General features: G+C 40.4%; 1 protein-coding gene across 5 annotated transcripts in view; it reads right to left on the bottom strand.

Moving 5' to 3' along the window:
• The window catches only part of Cdin1 (CDAN1 interacting nuclease 1), a 213,810-nt gene that overhangs the window by 106,382 nt on the left and 90,089 nt on the right, over positions 1 to 17,339 (bottom strand). For all 5 annotated transcript variants that reach the window (XR_005976686.1, XM_041679308.1, XM_041679307.1 and 2 more), the window contains exons 6-8: positions 7,878 to 7,957; positions 7,489 to 7,538; positions 2,760 to 2,827 (exon numbers count right to left, since the gene is read on the bottom strand). Coding sequence is in view for 4 of the 5 variants with exons in the window: in XM_041679308.1 (XP_041535242.1) it covers positions 2,760 to 2,827; positions 7,489 to 7,538; positions 7,878 to 7,957 (198 nt within the window). In the remaining variant the exon portion in view is untranslated. The remainder of the gene's footprint in view (positions 1 to 2,759; positions 2,828 to 7,488; positions 7,539 to 7,877; positions 7,958 to 17,339) is intronic.

The following is a 17,339-nucleotide window of genomic DNA, read 5'->3' as shown; positions in this document are numbered from 1 at the left end:
CCTGGGCATTGCTTTGGGCATAGAACAGGTAACTGACTCTCAGTTTACTTAGAAAGAACCTGCCCATGAAAGAGAGAAATTACAATGAGAAAAGACACAGGTGCCAAAAATGAAAGATGGAATGGATGCCTTCGCTTGTAGCTGGCAGTATGCAAAGCAAAATGAGAACTTAGAACAAGCTTTTCCTGGGATCTAAACATGGAACCCATAGTAAGTTAGGGAAAATACGCCAATTAAAAAGGGAATGAGGTAGAAGTCATCAGACACACCCCTAGGTCCAAGCTTTAACAAAGAGAACAAGAAAATACTCAATTCAGCCTGCAGAAGGTCTAGTACAGCAAACTGACAGGCAAGGAACATTCTGCTTCTAAACTGCTTGGGGTGTAAAACTCTTAAGTAATGGAGGAGTCACCCACAGATTGCTTCATAAGGCTGCGGGGCATGGAACTGGATGACATCCACCTGAATACCAGGGCAGCAGAGAAACAAGTGATACAATGACCACGCCTCCTGGAGACTAGGGATGCATGAGCCAAGGAAGTGAGAAAGTCAAGCCCTAATAGACTGGCTGACCTGAGACACCTGGTATCTTCAGTTTCCCATGAATCTCATCAGCAACGTTAGATCCTTTAAGGCCCAGAAAGCTAAAAAAAAACTTATTGAGCTAGTGAAGTTACAAGATCCACAAGGTCAGGGTCACAAAAGCAGCAAACAATTGCTTATGGTTGCCAGGCTCCACTGTTAGATGGATGTCCTTCCAGCCTCTATTTCAAGAGATTGAAAAAAGATAACACTGTACAGTGAGATTCCCTGTAGGTCACTTGTGAATGCAGACTTGAGGGGATTTTGGAAGTCACTCTAAGAGGAAGAAGAAACTCGTTCCCCTGGTGTGACCACAGGCTGTATGGGAACACTAGGAGAAGGCTTTCGTGAATCTTCACTCATACTGGGATGGAGTTTTCTGTGATGCAGCAGTCACTGAGTCACCCATGATCTTGTAAGTCACTCCGGTAAATCTAAGGGCCGCAGATCACAACTTGGTTGTAATTGTTTGTTTGCTCTGTAGTCGGTTCCCTATCTAGGGTGAGCAGATATTTGCTCTTATAAAACCCACACAACAGCTGTTTCCATCGAATAATTCCCTGATATCCCAGAGCACAAAAGAGTGTGGGGGACCCGTCAAATTCAACATTTAAATATTTCTGTACATTCGTGCAACTGGAAACAAGTATTTGATCATATTCCGACACTGGTATTTGTCAGTTAAAGTGAGGCTAGTATAACACACTCAATCCAGTTACCTAAGATTCTAGACTACATTTAGGTCATAGCTAAACTCTCTGTTCTTTCTTCCAGTTGGACTTTGCTAGTCCTCAGGGAGGAAACATTCAGAAATTAGGCTAGACAAAGAAGTGGACCCAAGCAGGCTGTCTGTCTATAGACAGATGGTGCCAAAAAATAAGACCAATGAGCTACTTAGCTGGTGACTTAAAACAAAAATTAGCCTTGGCTGTATCTACAAGAACCTGCAGCCGATTAAGTGGTGGATCACACACTTTATAATATTATCAGAATACTATCGTTCTGAAACACACTGTAGAGAGCCTCATGGGCACCCATTATAACTATATTATAACAGCTTTGAGCTGTTACCCATTTTATTTAGCATTATGCATTTTTCAAAGGAAATGTATGCCCACACTACATTATTTCCATAGGCTCTACGATTTGGCTGCCCATCTTATAAGAAAATACTTGGCTGTTTCTACTGTTGAAATTTAGTAACTGGGGAGCATTTTCCTAATTGATCAACTTTCTTAAACCCTAATCAGTGAATATTTGTGATCCTTTCTCAGCTTCAAGGACCAACAATCTTGCAGCACATCCTACTACACTCTCCAGTGGAGTAAAAAGACTGGCCAATATGAAAAGATTTATTCTCGGTTTTATGGACTTGACTTTCCTTGGCTAATTTGCTGCCCATTTTACAATAAAATTAAGTAATGGAATAGGTTTCCCCTTTTGTCTCTAAAAGTCAACTATATAGGTTCTTCAGTGTCTTCATGCAACTGCTTACTAACACGACTAGTGTGGATCTTTTGTTAGTTATTACAGAAACAATGGAGGAGAGAAATGAATGCTTCGTTGGCTGCTTTATGGTTGCCATGCTCCATTGTTAATATGGACGTCCTTCCAGGCTTTATTTATAATGATGAAGAGATGTTGAAAAAAATAACAGTGAGATTCTCTGCTGGGTCACTTAGGAATGCAGACATATGGGGATTTTGAAAAATCATGCTGAATCTATGGTGCAATTAATATTTGGCATGAAAACAATAAGAGCTTAATATTTTGCTTTTCAATAACAGGACTTTCCTATATGAGGAAACACGCATACCTAACATGACTTTTTCTAAGTATTCTCTTTAATATATAAAGCCTTTTATAGACAATATTTCTTTGTTTCTCTCTCTCCTAAGGTTTAGATTATGGCTAATATCTCATGACACCCAAAGTAATACTCCAACAGATATTAAAGCATTTTTTCAGCCACTTATTCTATAAAATATTAATTGCAAGCCTGTGCATGTGCTGTCTACATCGGGGATTGGGTACGAGAGCTTCTGCTCAGGTCTAAGTCAATAACAGATACCATGCCGAGCATCAATCATCACCTTTGGCCCCATCAGCACAGACTACCTGAAGGTGAAGACTTTAAAACTAGACCTTTAAGGACCCAGGACTTGAGCAACACTTACCAAGGAAGGACAGGTTTTTCTTCAGAAGCAAGTCTCTCAGCAGGACTTCATGCTCATAGCCAATAGCACCAGACATTTCAGTTAAGGAGGGAACAAAACCGAAGGGCTGAACTATCAGGAAAATTCTAATACCAAGCCTTTGGATTGGGATGAAATAGAGAATTATGGTAATTATACAAGGATTTCCTACTCAGCTCATACCTCTGAGGAAGGAAATTTCTAGGTGCATTCTTCCCTCATTTAAATAAGTCAGCAGATATATATAACACATATATTTTGGCAAACAATGACTTATAAAGCACTATGATTTTAATTTCTTCTAAAAAGAGGGGAGCCACTTAAAATATCCATTAATTTGTATTTTTTTAAAAAACAGCCCTCCAATTCAATTTAGTACATATTAACTCAACACTCACTAAGTACAAGAAAGAACAGTAACTAACCAGTCTTTGCCCTAACGGTTTCCAATCTTAGAGTCTTAGAAATCTGTGAGATCTATTTGCCAGTCATCAGCACCTGCCTGACTTCCAGGGGGTACAAAGGCTGTTGTATGTGTGCATGTGTGGGTGTGTGCGCGTGCGCACACACGCACATGAACAAATACAAATGCATATGATCTGATGTACACAGGAACATACAAAGTGTTCCAATGCTTTCTCCATGGCAGACATCATATCAAGTGATTTAAGTATGTTATTCCGTCCTCACAAGTAGAAGAGGCTTGTTTTTCTATCAGGTGGGGAAAGGGATCAGAAGAAAGCACACAAAGCCAGTTAGCATGTGGGAAAGCCAAGGATGAGGGGTCGAAGGTACAGGATAGTGGTATAGTGTTTGCCTAGCACTCCTGAAAACCTAATTCTATCTCTAGCAATGAAGAAAAACAAACAGGTAAAGGCAGGAAAGAGCTCTATCCAAGGCCTGTGTTTGATCTTACACTTTTCCAAAAGCAGCAGAATTATATACTACAGGCTACTAGTCAATGCTTCCTATAGACCACACATGCTTCATGCTAAATCTCTAAGAATTTAGCTAAGTGTATTGCCTAAACCTTTATACTAAACACCTGAGATCTTATTTGAATCTTCACAACTCAAAGAGTAGATAATCTTAGTCCCATTTCTCAGTCACATAACGTAAGGTTCTGAAATGCTGAGGACTATGCTCAAGGCCCTATGGCTCATAAATACTGACATCAGCAGTAATCCTTTGAAGCTTGCACTCTTTTTCGGAAGGAAGGAGCCTATACTATGTCTCAAATGTGTTCCACTATTCTGGTCCTTCAGTCCAATGGAAGGAATTTAGTAGACACGGTCAGGATCTTCTCCTCCATGGTACACCTTACCCAACCCCACAACATCAAGATGGCTGAACAACTCCTTGACTTACCAGAGATGGTTACTCTCATCATGCACTGGCAACTCATATATCACTAGTTAAAAAAAAAATCCTAGAAAATTACCCTCTCCTTTATCAGTGGGTTACAGGTGACTGACTGTCTTTTAAATCCACTAATTCAAGAACCACAGTCAACTTTTGTCCACCTTCAAAATAAGGCCAAAGTCAGCATTACTGCTGCGCCCTGTTTGTTTTTCTCTTCCAATGCACATGACTGCATGTACTTAATTTTTACCTAGATATAAAATAAAGAAAAACTTTAAATAGTGGAATTTTGCACGTTTTCTAAGTCCATTGAGATATTTGACGGGAAAGTCTCAATTGTCTCTCATCACCAGGGTTTCCCACATTTTGAAACTAAATTATTTACTTCTTTCCACATAAATGTGCTCTCACTTTTATGGCTGTAAATTATTTACATCTAAAATGTTGAATCATGAAACTGAGGTTACTGATGGCACAGGAATGAACCCACAGCCCCCATACTTCCTGAGTCATCTCCCCCTCCCGCTTTTCTGTTAGTCCTTTGTCTAATCGCTGTGGCCTAGAGCCCCACTTTGGAAACTTGAAGAGGCTGCTTCTTCATGGAGTTTGCTTGGTGGATATGAGATGCAGAAGCAAAGGTATGGAGGTGGCGGGGGCACACATACTAAAGAAAATAAATAAACAGATAGATAAATAAATAAATACAGCAGGTACCAAAAGAAAAATAAAGCACCCTGATAATATTTCCTCTTTACCATTGTGATTGGTGTGTCATTTTAGTAAGTGACCAATTTACTTTATTCTTTGAACACGAACGCCTACATGTAAGGCTTTCATAATGGAGAAAGGAAGTTTTGCATCTATTCCATTTACCACGTGTGTGCTTCCTTTGTAAGAAACTGATGTACTTTGGTGAGGGTAAGCAAGGCAAACAAACACTGCCAGAATTATTATTAGGACCACACAGAAAAACATTTCTCACTTCCAAAGAAAACCAACAATTGCTTCCCGTATGAAACAAAACAATTCCTGTTGATCAGAATGGGACATATCTTTGCAAGCGCACTCACAGCATGTGAAACTGACACCACTTCGGAGCAAAGGCGCGGTCAGTCTTTCCACACACTCCCCATCCTGCTTTATTGTGCATAGCTACTACAATCAACAATTTCAAATTGTGAAAAGGTATACTTCTTGATTATGCTTCGCTTGATATAGATATAAAAATGCAAGGTCAACAAAATAAAGTTTATAAAAGCAGTATTTTTTTTTACTGGTAATAAGCATAATGGAATTGCAAAAATTAGAATCTAGTCAGCGAATACAATTTATATACATATCATTATATTTATCAATTGAAATTATAAAGTCCATTAAATCCTACTGACAATACACAGCCAAAAGAGAATGTGAATGATGGCAAAAATATATACATGTATACAAGGAAAATATTCCAGACAGAATTTATAATGCTCCATAAGCAGAAACACTTAGACGCTGTCTATAAGGATACCTATTATTGATGTATGGTAGTGACCATCGGGCAAAACTTGTAAATAACCTCACAAGCCATTTTCTTTGCCAGCAATACAGCAATCTAGTTTCCCGTAAGCGTCTCAACTATTACTGAAAAATAGCCTCCTGGCATTTACAAAGCAGTTGACTTCATACTTTAGTCCATGCATATATAATTAGAGAGTTATATTTAAAATCAATATGCAATCCTTCAAAAGACATTATGCTTTTAAAACCTTAACTTTAAATTGATTTTTAACTATTTTATGTGCTTTGAAATTAGCATGTAATTCAGCCCTAGACACTCTGAGATGGTGTCAATTGTTATATAAATGTGCTGAAGTTTATCACTGAGATAATGTGAGGTTGGTGCTCCTACAACTTTTAACACTACCATTAATTTCACACTGAAAATAGAAGCATAGTTATACTTTAGTCTAATAAAAAAGCCAGCTTTAGATAATACCATGGTTTGGTGCATGTTAGTTAGGGGACCAGATCAGAGAATGCACATGTAAAAAGCTATGTCCTAATTAGTTACTCAGTATTCTTGCAAGAGGGCTCTGCTCAAAGATCACGCCAAATCCTAACTGTGTCTTTAGGAAAGAAAGTAATTTTCTTTGCAAAAAACTTGAGCTAGGTGTGACAATACACAGTCACAATCCCAGCACAAAGGAAATGAAGGGAAGAGGATGGGGAGTGTAAGACCAGTGTGGACAATATAACAAAACCATGTCTCAAATAATGTTTTTGTCTCTAAGCCTTTGTGAAACTAGAAGGTTATAAATAAGGTATGCACATGTATAAACATATATACGCACACACAGAGATATAAACACATATTTGTGCATGTGACTATGAATACACACATATATATGGATATGCACACGCATATATGTGCACGTGTGAAGATGCGTGTACACACAACTAGCTTGCAAGAGAATCCAACAAAAATTTGGACTGGTTTTCGCTGAGACACTGCTGGCCCCTGTACCATCCCTGCTATCAAAATCTAGCCCAGGAAGACTGTGTTTTTAAAGTGATTTCCACCAAAAATTATGAGTATTGTTTAAGAAAGTACCCTTTCCCCTAAAGTGTTATCCAAATTCTCACTGTCATGCCATTTTGTTTATCAATAATCTCTACTGAAATCATTCCCATTCCCATTCACTGAGCCTAATTTTAAGAAGGAAGCATAAGTCCTCGGGCACCTCAGTGGCTTTAAGAATGAATGACTGGATATATCTGCTCTCACAGCCTTCAAGTTGGTCCCAAGGGAAAAATCAACACAGTCTCTTTAAAACTATTTATTAGGAGCCCAAATGACAGTACAGATTGCAGTAAGTATTAAAGCAAGGAGAATCTATTGCCCTTTAAAATGTGGTGGTCGGTCTCTGGTGGCATTTGAATAACATCAGCCTTTAATTCTACATTCAAAATGTATTCCAGAACACTCAACTGAATTTGGCTCGTGTTCAATGGAACTTTGTTATATTTTAAAAAATGGCCACTGGGATGGTTAGATACATTCCAAGACAGTGTGTTACCTGCCTAATGACTCTGCACCTTCAAACTCATTGAAAACCAAGCAGTTTGAAATAAGTGGGAGGATGGGCATCGGCTGAACTGATACCTTCCTAGGGCCTAGCTGATCTCTCCTAAACGGCAGAAAAGAATGGTCCGCAGTGACCCTCCAGTTGATGGAATGTAAAATAGGAGAGTATGAAATGTGTTTTGTGAAGCAGAACTTTATGTCAGGTTAAAGCTAGACACATCTCCTCCACCGAGTCTAAGCTCGTCAATTGTGCACCTAAAATTTTATGGGGAAGGATACTGCTTGATGCAGTCCACCAGCGGTCCGTAGCAGCAGTCATTCACAATGCACTGCGGACAAATAAGAGACAGGTTATAGGCTGGGGTGACTACAGCACCACCAAAGTAAACATTCTAAAGCAGTCATTACTCCCCCCAATACCCAAAGAAAGCAATCAAAAGACTATTCAGATTTAATCACAGAAAACAAAAATTGCATGCCTTTTATTTACTATAAAAGCAAGCTATTAAAAAAGTAAAAATGCTCTCCCTGAAAATACTGCACTGCCATTTATGGTGCGCCCTGACCTCAGTGATCGTTTATGATGACAGTAATTAAATGAGGTTTAAAATCCTCTACTCGGCCAGGCAGATAAGAGCATCGTCTCTGAAAACAGCTGCGATTAATACCTGATAGACCTGGTTGGCTAGAACTCCATCTGGAATCTGAGAAGGGTCCCGTAGCATATTATTGATAACAGACTTGGAGGCTGTGGAGGAAAAGGAGGAACTATTAGTAGACAGTCGACACGCTTTTGTGTAAGGTGACATGAGAAGTGACATACACCGAAGTACACACAGAGCACGCACAGGAAAACAGCACCAATTCTCATCATTTCCCCGAGATCCTCATCGAAGAGAAGCTTCTAATTAGACCACTTTTGCCAAGTATTTGTAACTACATTGCCAGATTTGACAGTGACCTGATTTTTTCCAAGGTAAATTAACAAGTGTAGACCTAAAGCATATGTCTATTTGCAGACTAATCAGCTTGGGAAAAGCCAACTTTGGGGAAAAAAAAAAACCAACAGCAATAACCAGAAAAGATTTAACTTTTACAGGTAGAGATCTTATTCCCAAGAACCTGGACACATACAAGTTAGCTAGGTCAGGCCAGACTCATAGGCTTCACTAATGCCAATATAAACATTTCTCAAAACTAAATCTGTCCAAAGTTATTCCCATCAAGTGCCAACAGTTGTTATGTCCATTTAACAGGAGAGGAATATGAGAACTACAGGTTAGACAGGTTTATAACTGTGAGAATCTGAAATGAGGGAAAAAAATGTGTGTGTGTGTTGTGTTCTTGTATCCACTATTCACAGGACCCCTGACAGAGACCATATTCTATAGATGTTCAATTTTCTGTATATAATGTACCCCACAATCTGACATATACTCTGTCTTTAGATTACTTGTGATCTAAGTCAATACAAATGGCACGCAAATCATTGTTATACTGTCGTTACTGAATAAGAAAGGTCTGCATGTGTTGAATACAGATACAACTTTCTCCCATGCATTTCCTATTAGTAGTTGGTTGAGTCCAATGTATGGTACTTATGAATATAGAAAGTCTGTCATCTGGGGAGGGGAAGATGGATAGGAAGTAAATATATTTTATATGTAAACAATTTTCCACCCCAAATATGTCTCATCCACCTGCAAACTAGTCTGAAATACCATGTTAGAAGAAAGGTAGAATGAAAAACTTCAAGAAAAGGGTATATGTGCTCTGCAAAGATAGGAAAGCTACGTAGAACATCCTGGTCCTGCTTAGCTCCTGGCGCAAATCAGTTCTGTCAGAATCCTCCTGTGGATTCAACCTCAAATATTTAGTAAGATGGCTTAGGTCATGGACTGCTTGAATGCCTCTTGTACAATGATCTAGTTAAGAAAGTTAGTAAAGGTCATAGCTGTGTGCCATCATAGCACCTGGATAATTTGAAACTTTGTTTATACTATCAGGTTCTCTATAAATTTCAGTGGCCTTGGAACACTGGCAGACATGAGATATGGTAGTCAACATTGTGGAAAGAAATAAGACCGCTAGCTACATGATTGCATGCTTATAGCATCACTGATACATGTAACAGAAATTTGCAAACACATCTTTGCACCACTAATGAGGAGAGCACATATGGAATCTCAAAAGAGCACCACTAGCTGTCTTACCCGGTCCTGCCTTACCACCAGTTCTGCAAACTAGCAAACAGTGTGGCCCCTTGCATTCAGTGACTTCATCTCTAGGAAGTGATGCTATTATTTGAGTTGACTGCTCTAAAGAGTTCTCATGTGAGTCTCTTGAGAAAACAGCTGCCACATCATTTTGTTAAAGTTCAAGTAGTAGTCTGAACCAAATGAGACTTAGACATTCACTGTGTTTTATAAACTTGGGCTATACTCAATTATTTTTGACAGAAATTACCATGGATAAGTGGTACGGATACTGAGAATATGAAACAGTAACCCATCACCTTACTTAGGAACAGATGATGTGGCAACAGAACTAAGAAGACAATAATGTGCCTGGTGAACCTGCCCACTTTCCCTAGCATAATTCGAAAGCCTAGCCAGATGGTGGAGATCAAAGCAGTTGTTCACATGTGTGGTCGCCTTCTCTGGGAATACTTCCTTTGGTCTGCCACTCATTCGCAGATGCGAATGGCACGTGTATCCTTCTATGTTACCCAGGGAAACAGCAGCCTTCTCTGTGCACACCTGGTCATGAGGTGCAAAGGTGTTGCAATGTAAATTCATGCCCATGTAAAGAAAACAGTGTTTATAGGCAAGTGTGACCCAAAGTGCTAGCCAGTGGAAAATTACTGACCTCTTAACAAATTGCATGCAAGTCCACTGATCAAATGAATTTTAAAAGCTTTTTCAACAAGAGAGTCAACGTCCCATGATCTGAGAAATGTAGGTCATTTATTTTAAGGGGAAAAAAGAATGTCAAATAAAGAAGTAATGGCTTTAATTTCATCATAATATAAACCTTTGAAAGGTGCACTTCTCAGTGTTCAGTACCATAGTCTACAAACTTTCTAAAAAACATCAGCTGAGGGTTAGGGAGATAGCTTAGTGGTTAAAGTGCTTTCCATGCAAGTTCGAAGGCCAGAGTTTGGATATCAGAACCCACGGAAATGTCTAGTGAGTATGGTAGCCTTGCACAGTGCTCTGAAGGCGGAAACAGGAGACCCTCAGAGTGAAGGGGCTAACAAGACTAGCCAGGCCAGATTGATGAACACTAGGTTTAATTAAAAGACCTGTGAACAAAGAGGAAGAACAATTGAAGATGATCTCCAACTTCAAGGTGGGGCTTTCACACATGTATGTGAAAACAGAAGAAAATAGGCACTTTAATATGTTGAAGAGAACATTACAGAAACAAAGAACAAAAAAAGAGTTAGTTGATTTTAATTAAACTGTAAAACTTGCAAATTGAGGTATACTAATAGGGGCAAGGCATCCCAACCCCTAAACCTAAGGTTCAAAAAACACTGTGGAAGAGGAGGTGGAAAGACTGTAAGAGTTAGACAAGCAAGATGCCTGCTGTGCTACAGTGCCCTCTAGACATGACAAGGATGCTGTACCCATGACATCTCAGTACTATGGCTGCCCAAAGAAGACCTACATAGCAGTCACACATGCCAACACAGACCAGTGAATTTCTGAAGGCCACACCTCTAGATGAAGAACTCCAGGCAGTCAATGACTACTGAGTGAGAAAGAACCAGTTTTCTCCAGGCGAGCCCCTTCATAGGCTTTCTAATTCTATTGTGGTCAGCTCTATACATGTGTCCACAGGAGCAGCACTAACTAGGCACAGTGTGGGCCTCCAGACTTTTTAACCATGGAGACAGAAAGCCTCTCCCACTTCCTAATGCCTTGCACTGCAGTAGATACATCTCTCCTTTCTAGGAAGAAGGCACAAAATAAGAATTCAAGCCACTTGGAGGCATGGCCACATGAACAGCAGAGTGCAAGCATTGGATAAAGCATGCCACAAGAGATGGCAGTAATGTTTCGACTGAAGCAGAATGCTCAAGACTGAATCTGTTCATTATAGAATGCTTCTAACATAAGCAATGTACAAAATCAGTATAACAAATACTGACAGTACCATCAGTCTTCCCCACTACATCTGCAAGATGAAATAATCTCTGAGAACAGAGATAGGAATTTACAACATAGCTTGACCTTTTGCCGATTTAACAGAATAATGATATTAGATTCACACCTAGTTACGTGGTCACCATAACCTTGAATTTTTGCTCAGATTTAAAGTACTAGATATGTGTTCCCTCCTGTGGAGTAAGGCTTAATTTCAACCAGAAAATGGTTGGTTAGCACCCTAACATCCAAGCCACTATTGCGCCCATGAGCTTTTCTTGCCAGGCTTATCACTACTATAGTTACAGAGTTGAGAACTGCATAAATTAAGACCCTTGATGACCTCTTCTCCCCAGCAACCCATATAGCACCTTCTGGTGCTATGAAAGCTAACCACCAGGGAGGAAACTTCCTGGTTAGTACCAACGTGAATCTTCCATGTCCATGACCAATGTAATTACTTTCCCTTATGGGTTCCCATACATACACACTTCGCACACACACACACACACACACACACACACACACACACACACACGGGCAGTTGTTTTCCATTTTAGAGAAAAGCAGAGTGGTAAAGAGCTCTACTACTGAGATATATCCTTAGTACTTTCTACTTTTTCAAACAGTTGATTCTTAGTTCTTTAGTTTTATCAACCATTTGTCAATTTGTTTTTCAGCTTCCTGAATCCTCTTTTCCATTCCCTTAGTTTGGGTTCTCTGCAGTAAACAAACATTAAGTTTGGGCACTGTGTAATGGAAAATGGTAACCACATAGAAGAGAGGATGAGTGACAAAGGCAGAAAGAGGAGATGACTATCTGGAAGACAAGTTCATGTACATTTGAAGCTCTGGTGATGGAGCCTATTTGGCTACTCCTGCGGACCACAATGCTGTAAGATGACCAGGATGCACCAGATGACCAGGTGTTTCTCCTTTGTGTGAGGCTCTCAATTGAGACTGAGCTCCTAGACAAGAAAGCATAAATGCCAGCCAGTATTTAATCTTTTCTTCAAAGGCTGGGTTTGAGGCCTTTGAACATCAAGGTTAGGGAGCTCCCAAGCTACATCTCTATAGGGATTGACCTGTCAGTGCCTCTCCTGGAAAACTGCAATTCTGCTTGTGTCCTTAGAAGCTACACATCTTTATAGCTGGGGATATTCCCCCACGTGGCAGGCTTTAGCCCATCGGTTTCCTCACTATATACAAGCGATGCCTAATGAAGCTGGACATCATCTGACAACTGAACCCTACAGGACAAATCAAATTCTGTTCTCTGTCTAGTATGTAATCAATAAGAAACTTAAAAGTCGACAAATATGAAAGTAGCATGTACGGAAAAGAAGACATCTCCAAAGAATGGCTAGAGACATCAGAACCATGTCTCTGGCAACTTACAGCTTCAGGACCACTGTATACCTTCAACTTGAGCCCACCAAATATCCCAACAGCTATTTTTTAAGCATCTGCCTAAGCCATGATTTTTACATAATTCCTCCCCAAACTCCAACATACAGCCTCCAAACTATAATTTTTTCCCCTCATCTTTCCCCTGGCCCAAACTTTGAAATTCAGTTCAATTCTTACCTTCTCTGTTCAAGCCATTCTTGTTTTTATAACCTGCATGTATTCTTCATAACGGACTGGAAAGGACTCCTATTGTCTAGCAATCTTTTGTTACTTTGTCAACTGTACAAAAGAGATCGATCAGAATGCTATGATTTAAAATCATGTCACACTTAAAAAATTTCAAGAAAATAGAAATTTTAGACTACTATAGTTACTATTGCTGTCTTTAAGTATCTAAGTACTCACAGAGGCTAACATTCTCAACCTGACAAAATTTCAAATCACCTAAAAGACAAATCAGTGGACATGTCTGAGAAGAAATTTCTAGGTTGGGTTAATTGAGGTGAGAAGCCCTGCCCTAAAGATGGATGGCACCATGCCATGTGCTGAGATCCAACCTGAACAAAAAGGAGAAGGTGAATGGAATGTTCATCCATGTCTTAGGCTCAGGACTGTGGATACAATGACCAGCTACTGCATATTCCTGCTGCCAAGACTTCTCTGTCATGAAGAACAGCAGTTGCCCGTGAGTCAATGGACATCTCTTCTCTTGTCAGGCCTTTTGTCACAGCAATGAGAAAATAACTAATACAGGGCTTCTATACATAAGAAGAATTCATGTCATCATAGGTCCCCAGATGATAAGGAAAAGTCTCTCAAGTTTATTGCTACTTATGAAGCCTCAAGTTTTCAGATTTTTAAGCTTAGAATTACAAAGCTCTAAATTCCTAAGTTTGATGTTCAATTTATTCACATTAAAAACTTAAGATGTTTAAAGGCCTTGGCAATTTCATACATGCATGCAATGCATTCTAACTGCTCTTTCCTCCTACCCTTTCATATGCCCTTCTGTCCCTATCAACTCCACCCCCACAGTCTCTTCCCTAGACCCTTGACTTTTAGCTTTGTTTTGGGACCCATTCAGTGTGACTAGGGCCAGCTATGTTACCACTGAATTGAAGCCTGGTGGTGTGTAGAAACAACTGAAAGGAATGAGTTCTAGCAAATAGTTCAGCAGCCAGGTGTATGCTCCCCGCCCAGCCACCAAGTCCTTCCTCCATCCATGTCTGACTGTCAATGGATTCATTCTTGTAGACCAGGCCTAGGCAACCACGGCTTCTTTGAGTTCCTGACTGTAATGACTGCACCCTGCTCAGAAGATGGAACATTGCAGCTCCTTTCTTTATGTTCTGGCTCTATTCTTTCTGCTCCCTCCTTTTCATTGTCCCCCCAAGCAGTAGAGGGCAGTATAAATGTCTCTCCTTTGGGGCTGAGCCCTCATCTGTCACTTATTCTCAGTACATTGTACAGTCCCGGGTCATCCCATTCATCATCATCCCCTGGAGAGAGGCTTCTCTGATTAAGGCTGAGAGTAGAATCTGTCAATACGTATAAACATAAATATTTACAAGGCAATGACTTTATGTCAATTTAGCTAAATGATAGTCAGTATGCCCCCAGGGCCTATGATCTTCCCTGTCATGTGTCCTTTAAATTCGCTCTGTTTTTGTTTGTTTTCCCCATTTATTTGTTCATTCATTCATTTATTTTTAGACAGAAAGTATACAGTACTGGGTATATATTCCCTGCTCTGGAGTGGGCCTCAGAAGTGTTGGTTAAGCCAAAGACCAAGCACCACTATTGCATAATTAGGCACTTCTTGCTTGACAGATTAATGTCACAGTTTGTAGAGTTCAGAGATGGGTAAGGTCACTAATGTCTTTTCTCCCCCACCAGCTTACATAGCATCTCCTAGGATGAATGTAAACCGGAATTCCTGAATGTGATCTATGAACCAACACTCAACCTTCAGAGACAGACAGGGCTTCAGCTTTCAGACTTGCCTAGAATTCACTATGTACCACAGACTGGTCTTTAACTTGCAGTGATCCTCCTGCCTCATCCTCCCAAATGCTAAGATCATATATTTAACCCACCATACCCAGCAAAGTAAATGTTTCTTAAGCTTAAATGTTTTTAACTACATTTATTTATTTAAGGGGGGGGGCGTACATGTCATAGTTTGTCTGTGGAAGTCAGAGGTCAACTCAGGGAGTGAGCTCTCTCCCTCCATGTCGTGGGCCATAAGGTCAAATTCACATTAGTAGACTTGATGGCAAGCGCCTTTACACACTTAAAAACAAACAAACTAAAAAGTACCAACCATCTAAGAATAATTTTATAATTTTTTAAATTGGCCAGCTCAGTCATACCACTTATGCAACTTTTTTTTGTTTTTAAGATAATATATTACATTTCTCCCTTCCCTTTCCTCCCACCAAACCCTCTCATATACCCCTCCCTGCTCCCCTCCAAATTCAAGGCCTCGTTTTTCCATCAAATATTATTGCATAATATATGTATTTGTATTTACATACATATTCCTAAATATAAACTGTTGAGTCCACATATGACTTACATGTATGTTTTCAGGGCTGATCATGTGCAATGCCACAGATATAGGCATCTGATTATATACCACCACTATAAAGAAGGCATGAGTCACAGGGTACTTGATGTGCGGTTTAAAAGCAGGAGTATTTCTCTCAGGTGCTACAAGATAACAATTCAGCCCTTTGCTAAATAAATGAATGAATGAATTACACACTGCCAAAACACATCGCTACTCAAAAATCCTGTCCTCCTATTTGTACTCCCTATTATTAGGGTGAGACATATATATCTCTTACCCATGTGTGGGGGGTACCTGTACATGCATGCACTTGGTTTTTTTTTTTTTTTTTTTTTCCGAGACAGGGTTTCTCTGTAGCTTTGGAGCCTGTCCTGGAGCTCTTGTAGACCAGGCTGGTCTCAAACTCACAGAGATCCACCTGCCTCTGCCTCCCGAGTGCTGGGATTAAAGGCGTGCGCCACCACCACCCGGCACACGCATGCACTTGTATATGTGGCGGCCAGAAGACAACCTTTGGGTCTTGTTTCTCGGGAGCCATTTACCTTTGTTTTCTGAGACAAAGTCTCACACTGGAGCTCATTATTGAGGGTTGTGTGGCTGGCCAGCACCACCCAGGTATCTGCCTTTCTCTGCTTCCACTGGGCTGGGATTACAAGTGCACTGCTACCAAGCTCGGTTTTTTTACATTGACTGGTTCTGGAGAATGAACTCAAGGACCATGCTTGCATGGCAAGCAGTTTACTGAGCCCCACAAATTTCCACTTCTAAAAGGGGCAAAAAAAAAAAAAATCCAAAGAATAATAGCAAGCATTTCCTTACAGAGTACGCCGGGCACTACTCTTAACTACTGAAGCTAGGGCTAAGTGCGGCTCAATGGCAGAGTGTTAAGACAGCATTCACGGTGTCCTGGGTTCGACCGCCAGCACAAAAGGAAAAAAGCAAAACCCCATAACGTCACTTGTAATTAGCTGACTGAAATTCTCATGCTGTTCTGATGAGGAGTAGCTAGTGTTATCTTCCCCAATGAAGAAACGGTGGCGTGGGGAGTGAGCATAATCTGCCAGAGTCTCACTGAGTCACTCAGTGTAATGCAGACATGACTTGGGTATAGACATTCAGTCTGTGGATTCCTTGGCTATTTTTATTTTCTTCACATCTAGTTCTGTCATTGAAGCCATCTGAAGCGTTCTGGATCAATGCACCCTGCCTGTTAGAGCGCCACCTAAGCCCTCTGGCAAGGCATTCTGTGCTCTGGGCAGAGAGGACACGGGGCCACGGAAAGATGTTCTAACTTTTCTCATTTCTTCTGGGGCCGAGTTTGAGGGTGGAGACAAGCGTAAAGAGAAGAAAAAAGTTCATGGGATAGAAAACCTCACAAAGTTAGGTTCATATCTATAATTCCAGCATTTAAAAGGCTAAAAGAGGAGGACTCTTTGGAGGATGGGACTAGCTTGGGCCCCACAGTGAGACCTAATCTACAGTGTGAAACCTCATCTTTTAAGACTGACACAAAAGCAAACAACATCAGAAAACCTGACAATATCCCAAGTGTCTTAGGGTCTGCAGAGGAAAGAAAGTTGCTATCTCAAAAATGTGACCCCACAGTGGCTGCCTGTATGAGCAAGCATGCACTATTCAGAGCAGAGGGGCAGATCTCTGCCTTTAGACACTGAATTCCAGGAGTCCCCTCCCACCTCACAATAGCACCTCTTCTAGCCCACTTATTTATATCTCCTAGGTTCTGTGCTGGCAAAGACCCACACCATGTCATGAGGTCCGGCACAGTGTTCAATTAGAAATTAGCTGATTCTACGTCATTAAAAATGCTGCCCAGGACCACAGGGGTCCATGGGAAGACAGAGTGCACAGGCAAGAAGGCTGTTTTCCTAGCAGACTCCCTCACCCAATGGAAAAGGAAGAGCCTAAATTAGATAGCCTGAATCCTAGAGAGATGCAGATAAGAAGTCTAGGGCATACATTCAAGATAGTTCAACAAT

The sequence above is a fragment of the Microtus oregoni genome, unplaced genomic scaffold (genome assembly GCF_018167655.1).
Source record: "Microtus oregoni isolate MIOR12 unplaced genomic scaffold, Mior012 000031F_ref0000149, whole genome shotgun sequence".
In the NCBI taxonomy this organism is placed as follows: Eukaryota; Metazoa; Chordata; class Mammalia; order Rodentia; family Cricetidae; genus Microtus; species Microtus oregoni.
This window is presented reverse-complemented; position numbering and strand designations above follow the sequence as displayed.